General features: G+C 37.1%; 1 protein-coding gene across 1 annotated transcript; it reads right to left on the bottom strand.

Moving 5' to 3' along the window:
• Positions 1-3,043: 3,043 nt before the first annotated feature.
• On the bottom strand, positions 3,044-8,455 carry LOC128639679 (trypsin-like). The gene is made up of 5 exons (XM_053691802.1): positions 8,416-8,455; positions 8,026-8,179; positions 5,476-5,729; positions 5,068-5,204; positions 3,044-3,318 (listed from the first exon to the last, which is right to left on the bottom strand). Exons 1-5 carry the CDS (start codon positions 8,453-8,455, stop codon positions 3,169-3,171), a joined length of 735 nt encoding a protein of 244 aa, XP_053547777.1. The 3' UTR covers positions 3,044-3,168.
• Between the last annotated feature and the right edge of the window lie 10,102 nt (positions 8,456-18,557).

Here is an 18,557-nt window from a genome sequence, read left to right as displayed (position 1 = left end):
GGCAACTTTGTATTTATTTTAACTAGGTACAATAGTTATTAAATAGTTATTAGTTATTTAATAACTACCTAGCTAAAATAACTACAAAATTACCTGTAAAATAAATCCTAACCTAAGTTACAATTAAACCTAACACTATACTATCATTTAATGAATTAAATAAATTAACTACAATTACCTAAAATTAAATTAAATAAACTAAACTATAATACAAAAAAAAAACACTAAATTACAGAAAATAAAAAAGAATTACAAGAAGTTTAAACCTAAACTAATTACACCTAATCTAAGCTCCCTTATAAAAAAATAAAGCCCCCCAAAATAAAAAAATGCCCTACCCTATTGGGTGGGTTAGAGTAGGGGTATGTGGGTGGTGGGTTTTAATGTTGGGGGGGTTGTATTTTTATTTACAGGTAAAATAGCTGATTACTTTGGGGCAATGCCCCGCAAAAAGCCCTTTTAAGGGCTGGTAAAAGAGCTGGTTACTTTGTAATTTAGAATAGGGTAGGGCATTTTTTTATTTTGGGGGGCTTTATTATTTTATTAGGGGGCTTAGATTAGGTGTAATTAGTTTAGGTTTAAACTTCTTGTAATTCTTTTTTATTTTCTGTAATTTAGTGTTTTTGTTTTTTTTGTACTATAGTTTAGTTTATTTAATTGTATTTAATTGTAGGTAATTGTAGTTCATTTATTTAATTAATTTAATGATATTTTAGTTTTAGGTTTAATTGTAACTTAGGTTAGGATTTATTTTACAGGTAATTTTGTAGTTATTTTAGCTAGGTAGTTATTAAATTGTTAATAACTATTTAATAACTATTCTACCTAGTTAAAATAAATACAAAGTTGCCTGTAAAATAAAAATAAATCCTAAAATAGCTACAATATAATTATTAGTTATATTTTAGCTATCTTAGGGTTTATTTTACAGGTAAGTATTTAGTTTTAAATAGGATTAATTTAGTTAATACAAGTAATATTATTTAGAATTATTAAAATAATATTTAAGTTAGGGGGTTAGGGTTAGTATTAGACTTAGGTTTAGGGGTTAATAACTTTAATATAGGTGGTGGTGAGGTCCGGGAGCGGCGGTTTAGGGGTTAAACAATTTATTTAGTTGCGGCGGGGTCCGGGATCTGCTGGATAGGGGTTAATAAGTTTATGTAGGTGGCGGCGGTATAGGGGGCGGCAGATTAGGGGTTAATATATATAATGTAGGTGGCGGCGGGGTCCGGGAGCGGCGGTTTAGGGGTTAACATGTTTATTATAGTTGCGGCGGGGTCCAGGAGCGGTGGTTTAGGGGTTAACATGTTTATTATAGTTGCGGCAGTGTAGGGGGGGGCAGATTAGGGGTGTTTAGACTCGGGGTACATGTTAGGGTGTTAGATGCAGACATCTCCCATAGGAATCAATGGGATATCAGGCAGCAGCGAACATGAGCTTTCGCTATGGTCAGACTCCCATTGATTCCAATGGGATCCGCCGCCTCCAGGGCGGCGGATTGAAAACCAGGTACGCTGGGCCGGAAAAGTGCCGAGCGTACCTGCTAGTTATTTTATAACTAGCAAAAGTAGTCAGATTGTGCCGAACTTGCGTTCGGCACATCTGGAGTGACGGAAGAATCGTTCTGTGTCGGACTGAGTCCGGCGGATCGTAGCTTACATGACTATATTCTACTTTTGCCGGGCTGTAGGGCTTGATAACTACAGCGAATCAGCCTCGCCACAAATACGCTGTGAAATTCCAGCATATCTGAGGTTGACGGCTTGATAACTAGAGGCCTTAGGGTATGATTTATAAAGCTCTAAAGACCGCTGCTCCATAACTTGTCAACCTGCTCTGAGGCCACCGACAGAAATCAACCCGATCGAATATGATCGGATTGATTGACACCCCCGATTGGCTGCGTATCTGCAGGGGGCGGTATTGCACCAGCAGTTCACAAGAACTGCTGGTGCAATGATAAATGCTGACAGCGTATGCATTTTATTGATGTGCAGCTGACATGATATGCTACATCGTATCTTGTCCGCTCGCACTATGATAAATATAACCCTTACAGTTTACTTCATTTCTCAAGGTGCGCTAATTATTTTAGCGCAGTTTTTGCTTGCACTCGAGTGTAACCTATAACTTTCAACTTGTAATACCAGCAGAAATTAGCATGGTCGCAATATCCATTGAAAGAATAAGTTGTGATCAAACAAAGTTGGCCGCGCTAACCCTTCTCTGATTAGCGAGCTTTGCAATGGAATTGTGATATTCCACAAAAAGGATGAGAATCTAGTGCACTATTAATTAACAACTGATTATTATGATATGCCAAACTTGATTTAATTGTTGTTTTTTTTTTAAAGGGTTATGAAACCCAACTTTCTTATTTTCAAATGTACTTCATTTACTTGGTATCCTTTGTTGAAGGCGTAAAAATGCACTACTGAGAGCTAGCTGAACACATTGGGGCCCATTTATCATGCTCCGATCGGAGCTTGTGGGCCCGTGTTTCTGGTGAGTCTTCAGACTCGCCAGAAACACCAGTTATGAAACAGCGGTCTAAAGACCGCTGCTCTTTAACCCTGTCCGCCTGCTCTGATGAGGCGGACAGGAATCGCCGGAAATTTACCCGATCTTGTGAGCTGCTGGTGCAATGTTAAATTGGGAGAGCGTATTGCTCTCCGCATTTAGCGAGGTCTTGGGAATCTGATCCGCACTGTCGGAACAGGTCCGCAAGACATTTAATAAATAGGCCCCAATGGGGGAGTTAAGGGCAAGATGCATATATGTTCAGCTACCAATGAGACACTAGTTCCCAGTAGTGCACTGCTACACCTGAGCCTACCTAGGTATGCTTTCCAACAAAGAATACCAAAAGAACAAAGCAAATTAAGTAAATTGGAAAGTTGTTTCAAATTGCATTATCAAACTGAAACATGAAGTTTAATATTGAATTTACTGCCCCTTTAATGTAAGTGTAAAAATAACTTTTTTAGTCCTAGAAAAATTTGACACAAACATGTTAAAGTATATGAGGAGACTCAGATCATAAGATGTGAAATCAATAATCAATTTATTTAATGATGGTCTTCAATATCAATGTCCACAATGAAGCCAGAGCTCATCTTATGTACAAATACATGCAGATAGGATGTAGCCAGGAATACAAGTGATTTAGTTGGCAGCGATGGTGTTCTGGATCCAGGAGACGTAGTTGCAGACCTTGGTGTAGACACCAGGATAGTTCCTGAGAGCGCAGCCATAGCCCCATGAGACAATACCCTGCAGCTGTCCGTTACACACCACAGGTCCACCGGAGTCACCCTGAAAGAAGGAAGATTATTATAACAGAAGAAATAGCTTGAAACCAAATTAGGGAGAATAAGCTAAAGGAGATGATAAATACATATGTGAAATATTAAATAAAATATGAGCAGTCAGTTCATGACTTTATTAGACGTATCAGTAAAATAGTGTTTAAAAAAAAGAAGGTAAATAAGATAAAGATATTTGTGCAAAAAGAAAAAAAAAAGAAGAAGAATATAAGGGGAGTACGCATTGTATTTTGAGTATTTAAGAAATTGTATGTACAAAGTTAAGTTAAAGGGAAAGTCTAATCCAGAATTATTATTGTTTAAAATGCTAATGTTCCCTTTATTACCCATTCCCCAGTTTTGCATAAGCAACAGTTATATTAATATACTGTTTACCTGTGTGACTACCTTGTATCTAAGCCTCTGCAGACTGCCCCTTATCTCAGTTATATTAATATAATGTTTACCTCTGTGACTACCTTGTATCTAAGCCTCTGCAGACTGCCCCTTATCTCAGTTATATTAATATACTGTTTACCTCTGTGACTACCTTGTATCTAAGCCACTGCAGACTGCCCCTTATCTCAGTTATATTAATATACTTTTTACCTCTGTGATTACCTTGTATCTAAGCCACTGCAGACTGCCCCCTTATCTCAGTTATATTAATATACTGTTTACCTGTGTGACTACCTTGTATCTAAGCTTCTGCAGATTGCTTCTTATCTCAGTTATATTAATATACTGTTTACCTCTGTGATTACCTTGTATCTAAGCCACTGCAGACTGCCTCCTTATCTCAGTTATATTAATATACTTTTTACCTCTGCGATTATCTTGTATCTAAGCCTCTGCAGACTGCTTCTTATCTCAGTTATATTAATATACTGTTTACCTCTGTGATTACCTTGTATCTAAGCCACTGCAGACTGCCCCTTATCTCAGTTATATTAATATACTGTTTACCTCTGTGACTACCTTTTATCTAAGCCTCTGCAGACTGCCCCTTATCTCAGTTATATTAATATACTGTTTACCTCTGTGACTACCTTGTATCTAAGCCTCTGCAGACTGCCCCTTATCTCAGTTATATTAATATACTGTTTACCTCTGTGACTACCTTGTATCTAAACCTCTGCAGACTGCCCCTTATCTCAGTTATATTAATACACTGTTTACCTGTGTGACTACCTTGTATTTAAGCCTCTGCAGACTGCCCCTTATCTCAGTTATATTAATATACTTTTTACCTGTGTGATTACCTTGTATCTAAGCCTCTGCAGGCTGCTCCTTATCTCAGTTATATTAATATACTTTTTACCTCTGTGACTACCTTGTATCTAAGCCTCTGCAGGCTGCTCCTTATCTCAGTTATATTAATATACTGTTTACCTGTGTGACTACCTTGTATCTAAGCCTCTGCAGACTGCTCCTTATCTCAGTTCTTTTGAAAGACTCACATTTTAGCGAATGAGGAGTGTTATCTTTATGGCACACATAAACTAGCACTGTCTAACTGTTAAAAACTGCCAAAATCCACTGATATAAGGCAGTCTTTAAGGGCTTAGAAATTAGCATATGTGCCTTCCTAGGTTTAGCTCTCAACAAAGAATACAAAGAGAACAAAGCAAATGTGATGGTAAAAGTAAATTGGAAAGTTTTTTTAAAATTGCTTGCCCTATCTGAATCATGACAGTATAATTTTGACTAGAGTGTCCCTTTCAAGTTAGATTAATAGAAAGAGGACAGGTGATGTTACCTGGCAGGAATCCTTGCCACCTTCCAGATATCCAACACAGATCATGTTGTTGGTGATCTCTCCTGGGTAGGCACCGGTACACTGGGCAGTAGTCAGGATGGGGGCGCTCACGCACTGCAGGAGATCTGGGTAGTTGGCTACAAATGAAACCATTAAATCATTAAGCAACTAGTTCAGATTCTACGTAGCCATGCAATAAGCTTTTCTTCTATGCTATTATTTTATACTAGATATACAAAATGATTCTCTAGCAGAAACACTGTACCCTTTATGTGGGTTTGCATATTCTCTGAGAAATAAACGTATTAAGCTGTGCTTTAAAAAGGAATAGCTCAAACAAGCAATGGCTTTAGCCTTAGATTTATTTATAGAACATGTTACACTGAATATTTAGTAATAGTTACTCACTGCCACTGCTGAGTGTGTTTCCCCAGCCAGAGATCAGACAGCTGGTGCCAGCCGCGGCACATCCAGAGGGCAAAGCTACAGCCTTCACATAGGAGTTCAGGGTGGCGGCAGAGGCGAGCTTGATGAGCATGATGTCATTGTCCAGGGTCCTGGAGTTGTAGCTGGCATGTCTGATGACCTTGGCAGAGTTGATGAACTGCTCTGTGCCCTCACTGGTAACGATGTTGTGCTCTCCCAGTCTGACCTGGATGCTCCTGCAGGTGTAATGAGATGGAAAATCAGAAAGGAATGTAGACTGCAATTTGAATCAGAAAAAAATATCTTCATGAAATATAATTTTGGAAATTTACACCTAGATTACGAGTTTTGCGTTAGAGCCTGTGTGGTGCTAACGAGCAGTTTATGCTTACCGCTCACTTGCAGACAACGCTGGTATTACGGGTTTTTAGAAACCCAGCGTTAACCGCAGAAAAGTGAGCGAAGAGCAAAATTTTGCTCCACATCTCACCTCAATACCAGCGCTGCTTATGGTAGCGGTGAGCAGGTAAAACGTGTTCATGCACGCTTTCACCATAGGGATCAATGGGAGATAGCCAGCTGAAAAAAAAACTAACACCTGCAAAAAAGCAGCATAAAGCTCCTAACGCAGCCCCATTGATTCCTATGGGTTAATACTTTTTATGTCTACACCTAACACCCTAACATGAACCCCGAGTCTAAACACCCCTAATCTTACACTTATTAACCCCTAATCTGCCGCCCCCGACATCGCCGCCACCTACATTATAGTTATGAACCGCTAATCTGCTGCCCCCAACATCACCGAACCCTACATTATATTTATTAACACTAATCTTCCGCCCCTGTCACCACCACTATAATAAAGTTATTAACCCCTAAATCTAAGTCTAACCCTAACCCCCCAAACTTAAATTTAATTTAAATAAATCTAAATAAAATTAATACAAATCACTAAATTATTCCTATTTAAAACTAAATTCTTACCTATAGAATAAACCCTAAGCTAATTACAATATAACTAATAGTTACATTGTAGCTAGCTTAGTGTTTATTTTTATTTTACAGGCAACTTTGTATTTTTTTTAAACTAGGTACAATTGTTATTAAATAGTTATTAACTATTTAATAACTACCTAGTTAAAATAAAGACAAATTTACCTGTAAAATAAAACCTAAACTAAGTTACAATTACACCTAACACTACACTATAATTAAATAAATTACTTAATCTAAATACAATTAATTACAATTTTAAAAAAAATATCTAAGGTACGAAAAAAAAAAAAACACTAAAGGGCTATTTGTAATTTAGTGTAGGGCAGGGCTTTTTTATTTTGTTAGGGGGATTAGACTAGGTGTAATTAGTTTAAAATTCTTGTAATTATTTTATTATTTTCTGTAATTTAGTGGGGGGGTTTTTTCATACCTTAGATATTTTTATTTAAATTGCAATTAATTGTATTTAGTTTAGGTAATTTATTTAATTACTGTATAGTGTAGTGTTAGGTATAATTGTAACTTAGTTTAGGTTTTATTTTATAGGTAAATATGTATTTATTTTAACTAGGAAGTTATTAAATAGTTAACAACTATGTAATAACTATTGTACCTAGTTAAAATAAATACAAAGTTGCCTGTAAAATATAAATAAACCCTAAGCTAGCTACATTGTAACTAATAGTTATATTGTAACTAGCTTAGGGTTTATTTTATCGTTAAGTATTTAGTTTTAAATAGGAATAATTTAGCTAATTATAGTAATTTTATTTAGATTTATTGTAATTATATTTAAGTTAGGGGGGTTAGGGTTAGACTTAGATTTAGGGGTTAATACATATAATATAGTGGCAGTGACGTTGGGGTCGGCAGATTAGGGGTTAATAAATGTAGGTAGGTGTCGGCGATGTTAGGGCAGGCAGATTAGGGGTTAATAATATTTAAATAGTGTTTGTGATGCAGGAATGCAGCGGTTTAAGGGTAAAGGGTTCGGCAGATTAGGGGTTAAAATTTTTATTTTAGTGTTTGCGATGTGGGGGGCCTCAGTTTAGGGGTTAATAGGTAGTTTATGGGTGTTAGTGTACTTTTTAGCACTTTAGTTAAGAGTTTTATGCTACGGCGTTGTAGTGTAAAACTCTTAACTACTGACTTTAAAATGCGGTATCATATTTTGTCAGACTCGTAATACCGGCGCTATGCAAGTCCCATTGAAAATATAGGATACGCCATTGACATAAGTGGATTTGCGGTATTTCCGAGTCTGGCCAAAAAAATGAGCGGTGAGCCTGTCATTTCAAGACTTTTAATACCAGCGGACATTAAAAAGCAGCGTTGGGAACTCTCAACGCTGCTTTTTAACCCTAGCGCACAACTCGTAATCTAGCCGATAGTTTTTTGAATAAACTTTAGAAGACATATTTGAAAAATATAGCAGAAGAAGATATAATTAACTATAGATGCTTGGGGATTATATATGAATATTAAAAACAACTGTAGGGAAAGTAGTATATGAAAACAATTCAAATAGCTTACGCTTTGTAGCAGTGAGCGGCAGACACAACCCACAGGTTGTTAATCAGGGACCCACCACAGAAATGGTAACCGGAGTTCAGAGACACCTGATATGGGAGAGCATTCTTGCCGCAGGTGTAACCTCCTACAATCTTATCATCATCATCAAATGCAGCTGAGAACATAATATTACACAGATAAAAGAATGTTAGACTTTTCTAGAGTTTCTGACCAATTTGTTCATAAAGATCTCTCTAATGTTAGTGATGCAGCATCCTAAAACAATGTAGCCTCTTGAAAAGTCATGTTAAACATTAGTAATAATTTATTGGGGATGTTCTAAATTCCTGTTAGCTTTTACATGATGCTAGCACTTATTGATCGTGTATATTTTCTGTGTTTCACACTTACCAGCAGCTCCCAGGAGCACACAGAGCAGAAACAGCTTCATCATGGAGATATGTTGGATGGATATGTTTGTTGTAGAACAGCTTGGTATTTATATGGTTTGTTGGTGGTAATCGTTCTTTACCTAACACCTTGTGTCACATCATGGAAACGTGGTCTAGTTAATCAATACTCAATGTATAGATATCAATAGGTAGCTTATCAAGGGACTTGTGCTATTTTAGTCATAGAAAGTACACAAGGAAGAGATAATGTAACAACAACATTTGTTTTTCTGATTTATCAACTTCTATCACCATCAAGACATTTGGAAAAAAGATATAAAGAACAGACTCTCATTTTAGAAATCTATTCTCAGAAAAACTAGCAAAAAAGTAAGCTCCATATAAATTATTGCACCTGATGTAGAAATTAGAACATTATATTTTAATTGAATAAAACAATTATTTCCAAAAATCTTACTTTTCTATCGGCCAGATTACGAGTTTTGCGTTATGGCTCATAACGCTGCTTTTTCACTACCGCTGTTATTGCGAGTCTTGTAGGTATAGCTGTACCGCACACTTTTTGGGCTTTAACGCAACATAACTACTGCACCTTTCAAGGAGTCCTTTTTCAATGGGACTTCCGTAGCGCCGGTATTACGAGTTTTGCATGGGAGGTCAAAAAGTAAGCGGTACAATCTATACTGACAAGATTCGTACCACCATCTAAAGTCAGTAGTTATGGGTTTTGGGTTACAAAGCTGTAGCATAAAACTCATAACTAAAGTGTTAAAAAGCACACTAACACCCATAAACTACCTATTAACCCCTAAACCAAGGCCCTCCTGCATTGCAAACACTAAAATACAATTATTAACCCCTAATCTGCCGCTCCAGACATCACTGCCACTATAATAAACATATTAACCCCTAAACTGCAGCACTCCCGCATCGCAATAACTAGTTAAATATTATTAACCCTAATCTGCCACCCTCAACATCACCGCCGCCACTATACTAAAGTTATTAACCCCTAAACTTAACCCTAACCCTAAGTCTAACGCTAACACCCCCTAACTTTAACATAATTAAAATAAATCTAAATAAAAATTATTATCATTAACTAAATCATTCCTATTTAAAACTAAATACTTATCTATAAAATAAACCCTAAGCTAGCTACAGTATAACTAATAGTTACATTGTAGCTAGCTTAGGTTTTATTTTTATTTCACAGCTAAGTTTGTATTTATTTTAACTAGGTAGACTAGTTAGTAAATAGTTATTAAGTATTTACTAACTACCTAGTTAAAATAAATACAAAGTTACCTGTAAAATAAAACCAAACCTGCCTCACACGAACACCTAACATTACACTAAAATTAAATAAATTACATTAATTAAATAAAATTAACTAAATTACAAAACAAACAAACACTAAACTACACAAAATAAAAAAGAAATGATCAAATATTTAAACTAATTACTCCTAATCTAATAGCCCTATCAAAGTAAAAAGCCACCCCAATAAAAAAAAACCTAGCCTAAACTAAACTGCCAATAGCCCTTTGAAAGTTCCTTTTGCGGAGCATTGTCCCAAAGAAATCAGCTCTTTTACCTATAAAAAAAAGTACAAACAACCCCCCAATAGTAAAACCCACCACCCACACAACCAAACCCCCAAATAAAATCCTATCTAAATAAACCTAAGCTCCCCATTGCCCTGAAAAGGGCATTTGGATATGCATTGCCCTTAACAGGGCACTTAGCTCTTTTTCTGTGTCCAAAACCCTAATCTAAAAATAAAACCCACTCAATAAACCCTTAATAAAACCTAACAATAACCCCCGAAGATCCACTTACAGTTTTTGAAGACCGGACATCCATCCTCATCCAGACGGGAGAAGTCTTCATCCAAGCGGAAGAAGTAGTCCTCAAGGTGGGCAGAAGTCTTTATCCAGACGGCATCTTCTATCTTCATCCTTCTGATTTGGAGCGGGTCCACCTTCAAGACTTCTGGGATGGAGCATCCTCTTCTTTCGCTGGCTATTGAAGAATGAATTTTCCTTTAAATTATGTCATCCAAGATGGCGTCCCTTGAATTCCAAATGGCTGATAGAATTCTATCAGCCAATCGGAATTAAAGGGTAAAAAAATCCTATTGGCTGATGCAATCAGTCAATAGGACTGAGCTTCAATCCTATTGGCTGATCCAATCAGCCAATAGGATTGAGCTCACATTCTATTGGCAATGCCCCGCAAAAGGGCTATTGGCAGTTTAGTTTAGGCTAGGGTTTTTTTTATTTTGGGGGTGGGGCTTTTTTATTTTGATAGGGCTATTAGATTAGGTGTAATTAGTTTAAATATTTGATCATTTCTTTTTTATTTTGTGTAATTTAGTGTTTATTTTTTTTTAAAAAAATAGTTAATTGTATTTAATTAATGTAATTTATTTAATTTTAGTGCAATGTTAGGTGTTATTGTGAGGCAAGTAAAGTTTTTTTTTTTACAGGTAACTTTGTATTTATTTTAACTAGGTAGCTAGTAAATAGTTAATAACTATTTACTAACTAGTCTACCAAGTTAAAATAAATACAAACTTAGCTGTGAAATAAAAATAAACCCTAAGCTAGATACAATGTAACTACTAGTTACATTGTAGCTAGCTTAGGGTTTATTTTATAGGTAAGTATTTAGTTTAAATAGGAATTATTTAGTTTAATGATAGTAATTTTTATTTAGATTTATTTTAATTATATTAAAGTTAGGGGGGTTAGGGTTAGACTTAGGGTTAGGTTTAGGGGTTAATATATTTATTTAGTGTTAGTGATGTGGGAGGCCAGAGGTCTAGGGGTTAATAACTTTAGTATAGTGGCAGCAGCAACGTTGGGGATGGCAGATTAGGGGTTAATAAGTGTAGGCAGGTGGCAACGACATTGGGGGCATCAGATTAGGGGTTAATAAGTGTAGGTAGGTGGCGGCGATGTTGATGGCAGCAGATTAGGGGTTAATAACTGTAATGTAGGTGGCGGCGATGTTAGTGGCGGCAGATTAGTGGTTAATAAGTGTAATGTAGGTGTTGGCAATGTCAGGGGCAGCAGATTAGGTGTGTTTAGACTCGGGGTTTATGTTAGGGTGTTAGGTTTAAACATAAATTTTCTTTCCCCATAGGAATCAATGGGGCTGCGTTACGGAGCTTTCTTCTCTTTATTGCAGGTGTTAGTTTTTTTTTCACCTGACTCTCCCCATTGATGTCTATGGGGAAATTGTTCACGAGCACATAAAACCAGTTTAAAGCAGCGCTGGTATTTGTGTGCGGTATGGAGCTCAATACAACCATATTGCCTACTAACGCAGGTTTTTGGAAAATCTGTAATAGCAGCGCTATTAAAGGTGAGCAGTGGAAATACCTTGCAAGTTATTACCGAGCCAGCCATATTGCAAAACTCGTAATCTGGCCGAATGTTTCTACTCCGTAATCATCAATATTACAAATTGCAAGTGTCCTTAAGCTACCTTAAGCTAAATCGCTCCAAAACTGAGCTCCTTATTTCCCCCCTTCTTATAAAATCTACACCCCCCATCTCTCTATAACTGTTGACAACTCCATCAACGCTCTGCGTCGCTCCACAAGACTCTCCCCTAGTTTTAAAAACTTCAAGAGCTCCCTAAAGACTCTGCTGTTCAGGGATGCATACAACCTACTCTAAGGGATGCATACAACCTACTCTAACCTTTCTTTATACCAGTTCCTCTCCTCCATTGCAACCCCCTTGAACCCCCTTAGCATAAAATCCCAGCTGTTTGTAGATCACCTTCTTTAGAGCTGAATACAAAAGTGTGACTCTTGGCAGGGCCCTCTACCCGTCTGATCCTTATAAATGTTTTGTTGTACTTTGCCTTTGTTTATAGCGCTGCAGAATCTATTGGCGCTCTACAAATAACCGACAATATATATATATATATATATATATATATATATATATATATATATATATATATATATATATATATATAGAGAGAGAGAGAGAGAGAGAGAGGGAGAGAGAGAGAGAGAGAGAGAGAGAGAGAGATTTATATATATAGGTATATATATAACAGGTAATGTGCTTTAATGCGAATACAAGATGTCTTGGGGGCACAAATAAAATTCTTGCCCCAGGGCCCTCTGTTCATTAGGTTTGCCATTGCTGTGTCATGTATTTAAATTCAGTATTATATACGTTCTTGATGTGTACAATGAATTATTTTATTGCAATATACTGTAAGTACTTTATAGTTGTATTTAACATGTTTTAACCTCCAAAGATATTTTAGAAATTATAAATGAATAATCAAAAGATCATTTGTGTAAATGCAAAAACGTAAAGATTGAAAAAGTCCAATATATGCTGCTTGAAACTAGACAACAATGGGCTAGATTACAAGTGGTGCTAATTTATACTTTCGCTCTCGCTCTCTAGCTAACTAGCGCACATATTACAAGTGGTGCTCTAATTTATAATTTCGCTCTCTAGCTAACTAGCGCATATATTACAAGTGGTGCTCTAACTTATACTTTCGCTCGGTAGCTAACTAGCGCACATATTACAAGTGATTCTCTAATTTATACTTTCGCTCCCTAGCTAACTAGCGCACATATTACAAGTGGTGCTTTAACTTAAACTTTGGCTCTCTAGCTAAAAGCGCACATATTACAAGTGGTGCTTTAACTTATACTTTTGCTCTATACCTAACTAGCGCACATATTACAAGTGGTGTTCTAACATATACTTTCACTCTCTAGCTAACTAGCGCACAAATTACAAGTGGTGCCCTAACTTATACTTTCGCTCCCTAGCTAACTAGCGCACATATTACAAGTGGTGCTTTAACTTATACTTTCGCTCTCTAGCTAACTATCGCACATATTACAAGTTTTGCTCTAACTTACACTTTCGCTCTCTAGCTAACTAGCACAAATATTACAAGTGGTGCTCTAACTTATACTTTCGCTCCCTAGCTAACTAGCGCACATATTACAAGTGGTGCACTAACTTATACTTTCTCTAGCTAACTAGCACACATATTACAAGTGGTGCTCTAACTTATACTTTCGCTCTCTAGCTAACCAGCGCACATATTACAAGTGGTGCTCTACCTTATACTTTCACTCCCTAGCTAACTAGCGCACATATTACAAGTGGTGCACTAACTTATACTTTCTCTAGCTAACTAGCACACATATTACAAGTGGTGCTCTAACTTATACTTTCGCTCCCTAGCTAACTAGCGCACATATTACAAGTGAAGCTCTAACTTATACTTTTTCTTTCGAGCTAACTAGCGCACATATTACTAGTGGTGCTCTAACATACTTTTGCTCTCTAGCTAACTAGCGCACATATTACAAGTGGTGCTCTAACTTATACTTTCGCTCCCTAGCTAACTAGCGCACATATTACAAGTGTTGCTCTAACTTATATTTTTGCTCTCGAGCTAACTAGCGCACATATTACAAGTGGTGCTCTAACTTATACTTTCGCTCTCTAGCTATCTAGCGCACATATTACTAGTGGTGCTCTAACTTATACTTTCGCTCTCTAGCTAACTAGCGCACATATTACAAGTGGTGCTCTAACTTATACTTTCGCTCTCGAGCTAACTAGCGCACATATTACAAGTGGTGCTCTAACTTATACTTTCGCTCTCTAGCTATCTAGCGCACATATTACTAGTGGTGCTCTAACTTATACTTTCGCTCTCGAGCTACTAGCGCACATATTACAAGTGGTGCTCTAACTTATACTTTCGCTCTCTGCTAACTAGCGCACATATTACAAGTGGTGCTCTAACTTATACTTTCGCTCTCGAGCTAACTAGCGCACATATTACAAGTTGAAAGTAAAAAGTTAGAGCAAAAGGGAAAGTCCATTGCTCTCAAACTTTAGAACTTCGGCTATCGTGACCGTGCTAACTTCTCCCCATAAACTATAAAAATTCTTTAAAAATCCTAACCCTTATCAACTGCTCGGTAACCCAACTGTGCTAAATCTGAAGGTAGTTATGAATACTTTAAATTCCAATGTTCTTCACATAGAACCAAAGTCTGTTGCTACACTGAGTGACCCGGGAGGAAGCTAAGACAGCTTGGATTGCAGGTCGCACAAAAGGGAAGCACTCTCATAAGCGGGAAGCTGGATAAAGACCGCAAGATAAGGATTGTTGACAGCACGCTGGAATACAGACTATTCAAGAGTGGTGAGAGTGGAAAGGGGCCCCTTAGGTGAGAGTTTATCTCTCAGTAGGAGTTCCCCAAGGCCACTTCTATTCGCTGTGCAAGTCCCTCTACTAGACCTATAGCCTATTTTTCCGTCTCTATACTGTGGGACTGCAGCGTTGCTATATTTGACGGCTATGCATGATTACTACTAACCTGCACAAACTGCTTATGATTGCAATTGCTTACTAATGCCCTATGATGATGTGCAGATAAAAGGCACAATAATTACCTGCTTATCTTTGCTGGTTTACAATACCTTGACGGCTTTCTTTGGTGTATGTTTTTAACTTATTTAAGGTGGATTATGTTTATGTTTTTGATTTTGTTTGTGATTTAGATATTTGTAATGAATACATTTATATATTATATAAGATACTGTGTATTCCAAATCATTGCTTTTGGTGTGATTTTATACTCTTATATATGCAAATTCTCTGATAATGAAATATAGTATTGATTTGATCAGTGCTGGCTAAGGAATACATTTTTTTCTTCTTTTTTCTTTAATTTTTTGCTCTGCTAAAGGTATTATATATAAACATATATATAAATATATACATATACTGTACCTATATGAACATAAATATTTACACTTTACTTATATACAGACACACGCTCAAGCACAACAAGTAACTTACAACTTATATTACCAGCACAATTTAACAAGGTCAAGAAATCCATTAAGATAAGCTGCGCTCGAGTGAAGTCAGACGCACGAACTCTTCTTGGGTTAGAGAACTTTACCATGGATTTGGTATCAAATTGTGACGCTATAGGTAGCCTAGTCAAGCAATACTGGTTATTGTGCATGTGTTCATTAGCAAACCACTTTTAATCTAGCCCAGTGTGTTTATTAATATTACAATTATATATGTTTTATTAAATAGGTGTTTATATGCGTATAGTACTTTATTTTAATGTGTTTTACATGTGTTTTGTGCAACTTTTTTTTTAACCCTTAGGTCTCTATGTATGAAGCTGTCTACTTTCCTCCATTCACCGGCCCAATACGCTTGCCTAAGATCGCCTACCATCGCTGCCGCAGACCTGGATACGTTCGCCAAAGTTATCAAGAAAGCTGCCAAGAAGCCAAGCACTAAGTACGGAGCGATGAGCAGCGGACTGTTGTTAACTGACAGTCATCAATCTCGCTGCTCATCGGCTTCTTCGCAGCTTTCTTGCTAGCCTGTCACTAAGTACCCACACTAACTATACTGTTTTATCGCCTAAACGGCCACTCCCGGAGCCCTCCGCATCTAAATAAAGTTATTAACCCCTAAACCACCGCCCTTGGATCCCGCTGCAACTATAATAAATATATTAACCCCTAAACCACCGCTCCCACACCCCGCTGCCACCTACATTATACCTATTAACCCCTAATCTGCCGCCCCCTATACCGCCGCCACCTATATTCAAGTTATTAACCCCTATCCTTCGGATCCCGGACCCCGCCGCAACTAAATACATTTTTTTTTAAAATTGTTTAACCCATAAACCGCCGCACCCGGAGCCCACCGCCACCTACATTACATTTATTAACCCCTATCCTGCCCCCCACTACACCGCCGCCACCTACATTAAACTCATTAACCCCTAAACCGCTGCTCCCGGACCCCGCCGCAGCTAAATTAAATGTTTAACCCCTAAACCGCCGCTCCCGGACCCCACCGCCACCTATATTGAATTTATTAACCCCTATCCTGACCCCCTATACTGCCGCCACCTATATTAAACTTATTAACCCCTAAACCTAAGTCTAACTATAACACCCCCTTTAATATTATTTTAATAAATCTAAATAAAACTTAGTATTATTACCTAAATTTTTCCTATTTAAAAATAAATACTTACCTGTAAAATAAACACTAAGATAGCTACAATGTAATTATTAATTATAATGTAGCTATTTTAGGATTTATTTTTATTTTACAGGCAACTTTGTATTTATTTTAACTAGGTGCAATAGTTATTAAATAGTTATAAGTTATTTAATAACTACCTAGCTAAAATAACTACAAAATTACCTGTAAAATAAATCCTAACCTAAGTTACAATTAAACCTAACACTATACTATCATTTAATTAATTAAATAAATGAACTACAATTACCTAAAATTAAATTAAATTAAATAAACTAAACTATAGTACAACCCCCCCACTAAATTACAGAAAATAAAAAAGAATTACAAGAAGTTTAAACTAATTACACCTAATCTAAGCTCCCTAATAAAATAATAAAGCCCCCCAAAATAAAAAAATGTCCTACCCTATTCTAAGTTACAAAGTAACCAGCTCTTTTACCAGCCCTTAAAAGGGCTTTTTGCGGGGCATTGCCCCAAAGTAATCAGCTCTTTTACCTGCAAAAAAAATATAACCCCCCAACATTAAAACCCACCACCCACATACCCCTACTCTAACCCACCCAAACCTCCTTTAAAAACCCTAACACTAACCCCCTGAAGATCACCCTACCTTGAGCCGTCTTCACCCAACCGGGCCTAAATCTTCATCCAAGTGGCGCAGAAGAGGTCCTCCATCCAGCAGAAGTCTTCATCCAAGCGGCGTCTTCAATCTTCATCCATCCGGAGTGGAGCTGACCCATCTTCTAAGGAGCTGACGTGGAGCCATCCTCTTCAACCAACCACTGAACGACGAATGATGGTTCCTTTAAATAATGTCATCCAAGATGGCGTCCCTCGAATTCAGATTGGCTGATAGGATTCTATCAGCCAATCAGAATTAAGGTAGGATCCAATCAGCCAATCGGATTGAGCTTGCATTCTATTGACTGTTCCGATCAGCCAATAGAATGCGAGCTCAATCGGATTGGCTAATTGAATCAGCCAATTGGATTGAACTTCAATCTGATTGGCTGATTGAATCAGCCAATCAGATTTTTCCTACCTTAATTCCGATCAGATTGAAGTTCAATCCAATTGGCTGATTCAATTAGCCAATCCGATTGAGCTCGCATTCTATTGGCTGATCGGAACAGTCAATAGAATGCAAGCTGAATCCGATTGGCTGATTGGATCCTACCTTAATTCTGATTGGCTGATAGAATCCTATCAGCCAAGCGGAATTCGAGGGAGGCCATCTTGGATGACGTCATTAAAAGGAACCGCCATTCGTCGTTCAGTCGTCGGTTGAAGAGGATGGCTCCGCGTCGGCTCCTTGGAAGATGGCTCCGCTCCTGATGTATGAAGACACCGCCTGGATGAAGACCTCTGCTGGATTGAGGACCTCTTCTGTGCCACTTGGATGAAGATTTCGGCCCGGTTGGGTGAAGATGGCACAAGGTAGGGTGATCTTCAGGGGGTTAGTGTTAGTTTTTTTTAAGGGCGGTTTGGGTGTGGGTTAGAGTAAGGGTATGTGGGTGGTGGGTTTTAATGTTGGGGGGTTTGTATTTTTTTTACAGGTAAAAGAGCTGATTACTTTTGGGCAATGCCTCGCAAAGAGCCCTTTTAAGTGCTGGTAAAAGAGCTGGTTACTTTGTAATTTAGAATAGAGTAGGACATTTTTTTTATTTTGGGGGGCTTTATTATTTTATTAGGGAGCTTAGATTAGGTGTAATTAGTTTAAACTTCTTGTAATTATTTTTTATTTTCTGTAATTTAGTGGTTTTGTTGTACTATAGTTTAGTTTATTTTATTTTATTTAATTTTAGGTAATTGTAGTTAATTTATTTAATTAATTAGTTATATTTTAGCTATCTTAGGGTTTATTTTACAGGTAAGTATTTAGTTTTAAATAGGATTAATTTAGTTAATACGAGTAATATTATTTAGAATTATTAAAATAATATTTAAGTTAGGGGGGTTAGGGTTAGTATTAGACTTAGGTTTAGGGGTTAATAATTTTAATATAGGTGGCGGCGGTATAGGGGGGCAGGATAG

Source organism: Bombina bombina, chromosome 9, assembly GCF_027579735.1.
Source record: "Bombina bombina isolate aBomBom1 chromosome 9, aBomBom1.pri, whole genome shotgun sequence".
Lineage (NCBI taxonomy): Eukaryota > Metazoa > Chordata > Amphibia > Anura > Bombinatoridae > Bombina > Bombina bombina.
Note: the sequence above shows the minus strand (reverse complement) of the source record. Positions and strands in the feature narration are given on the sequence as shown.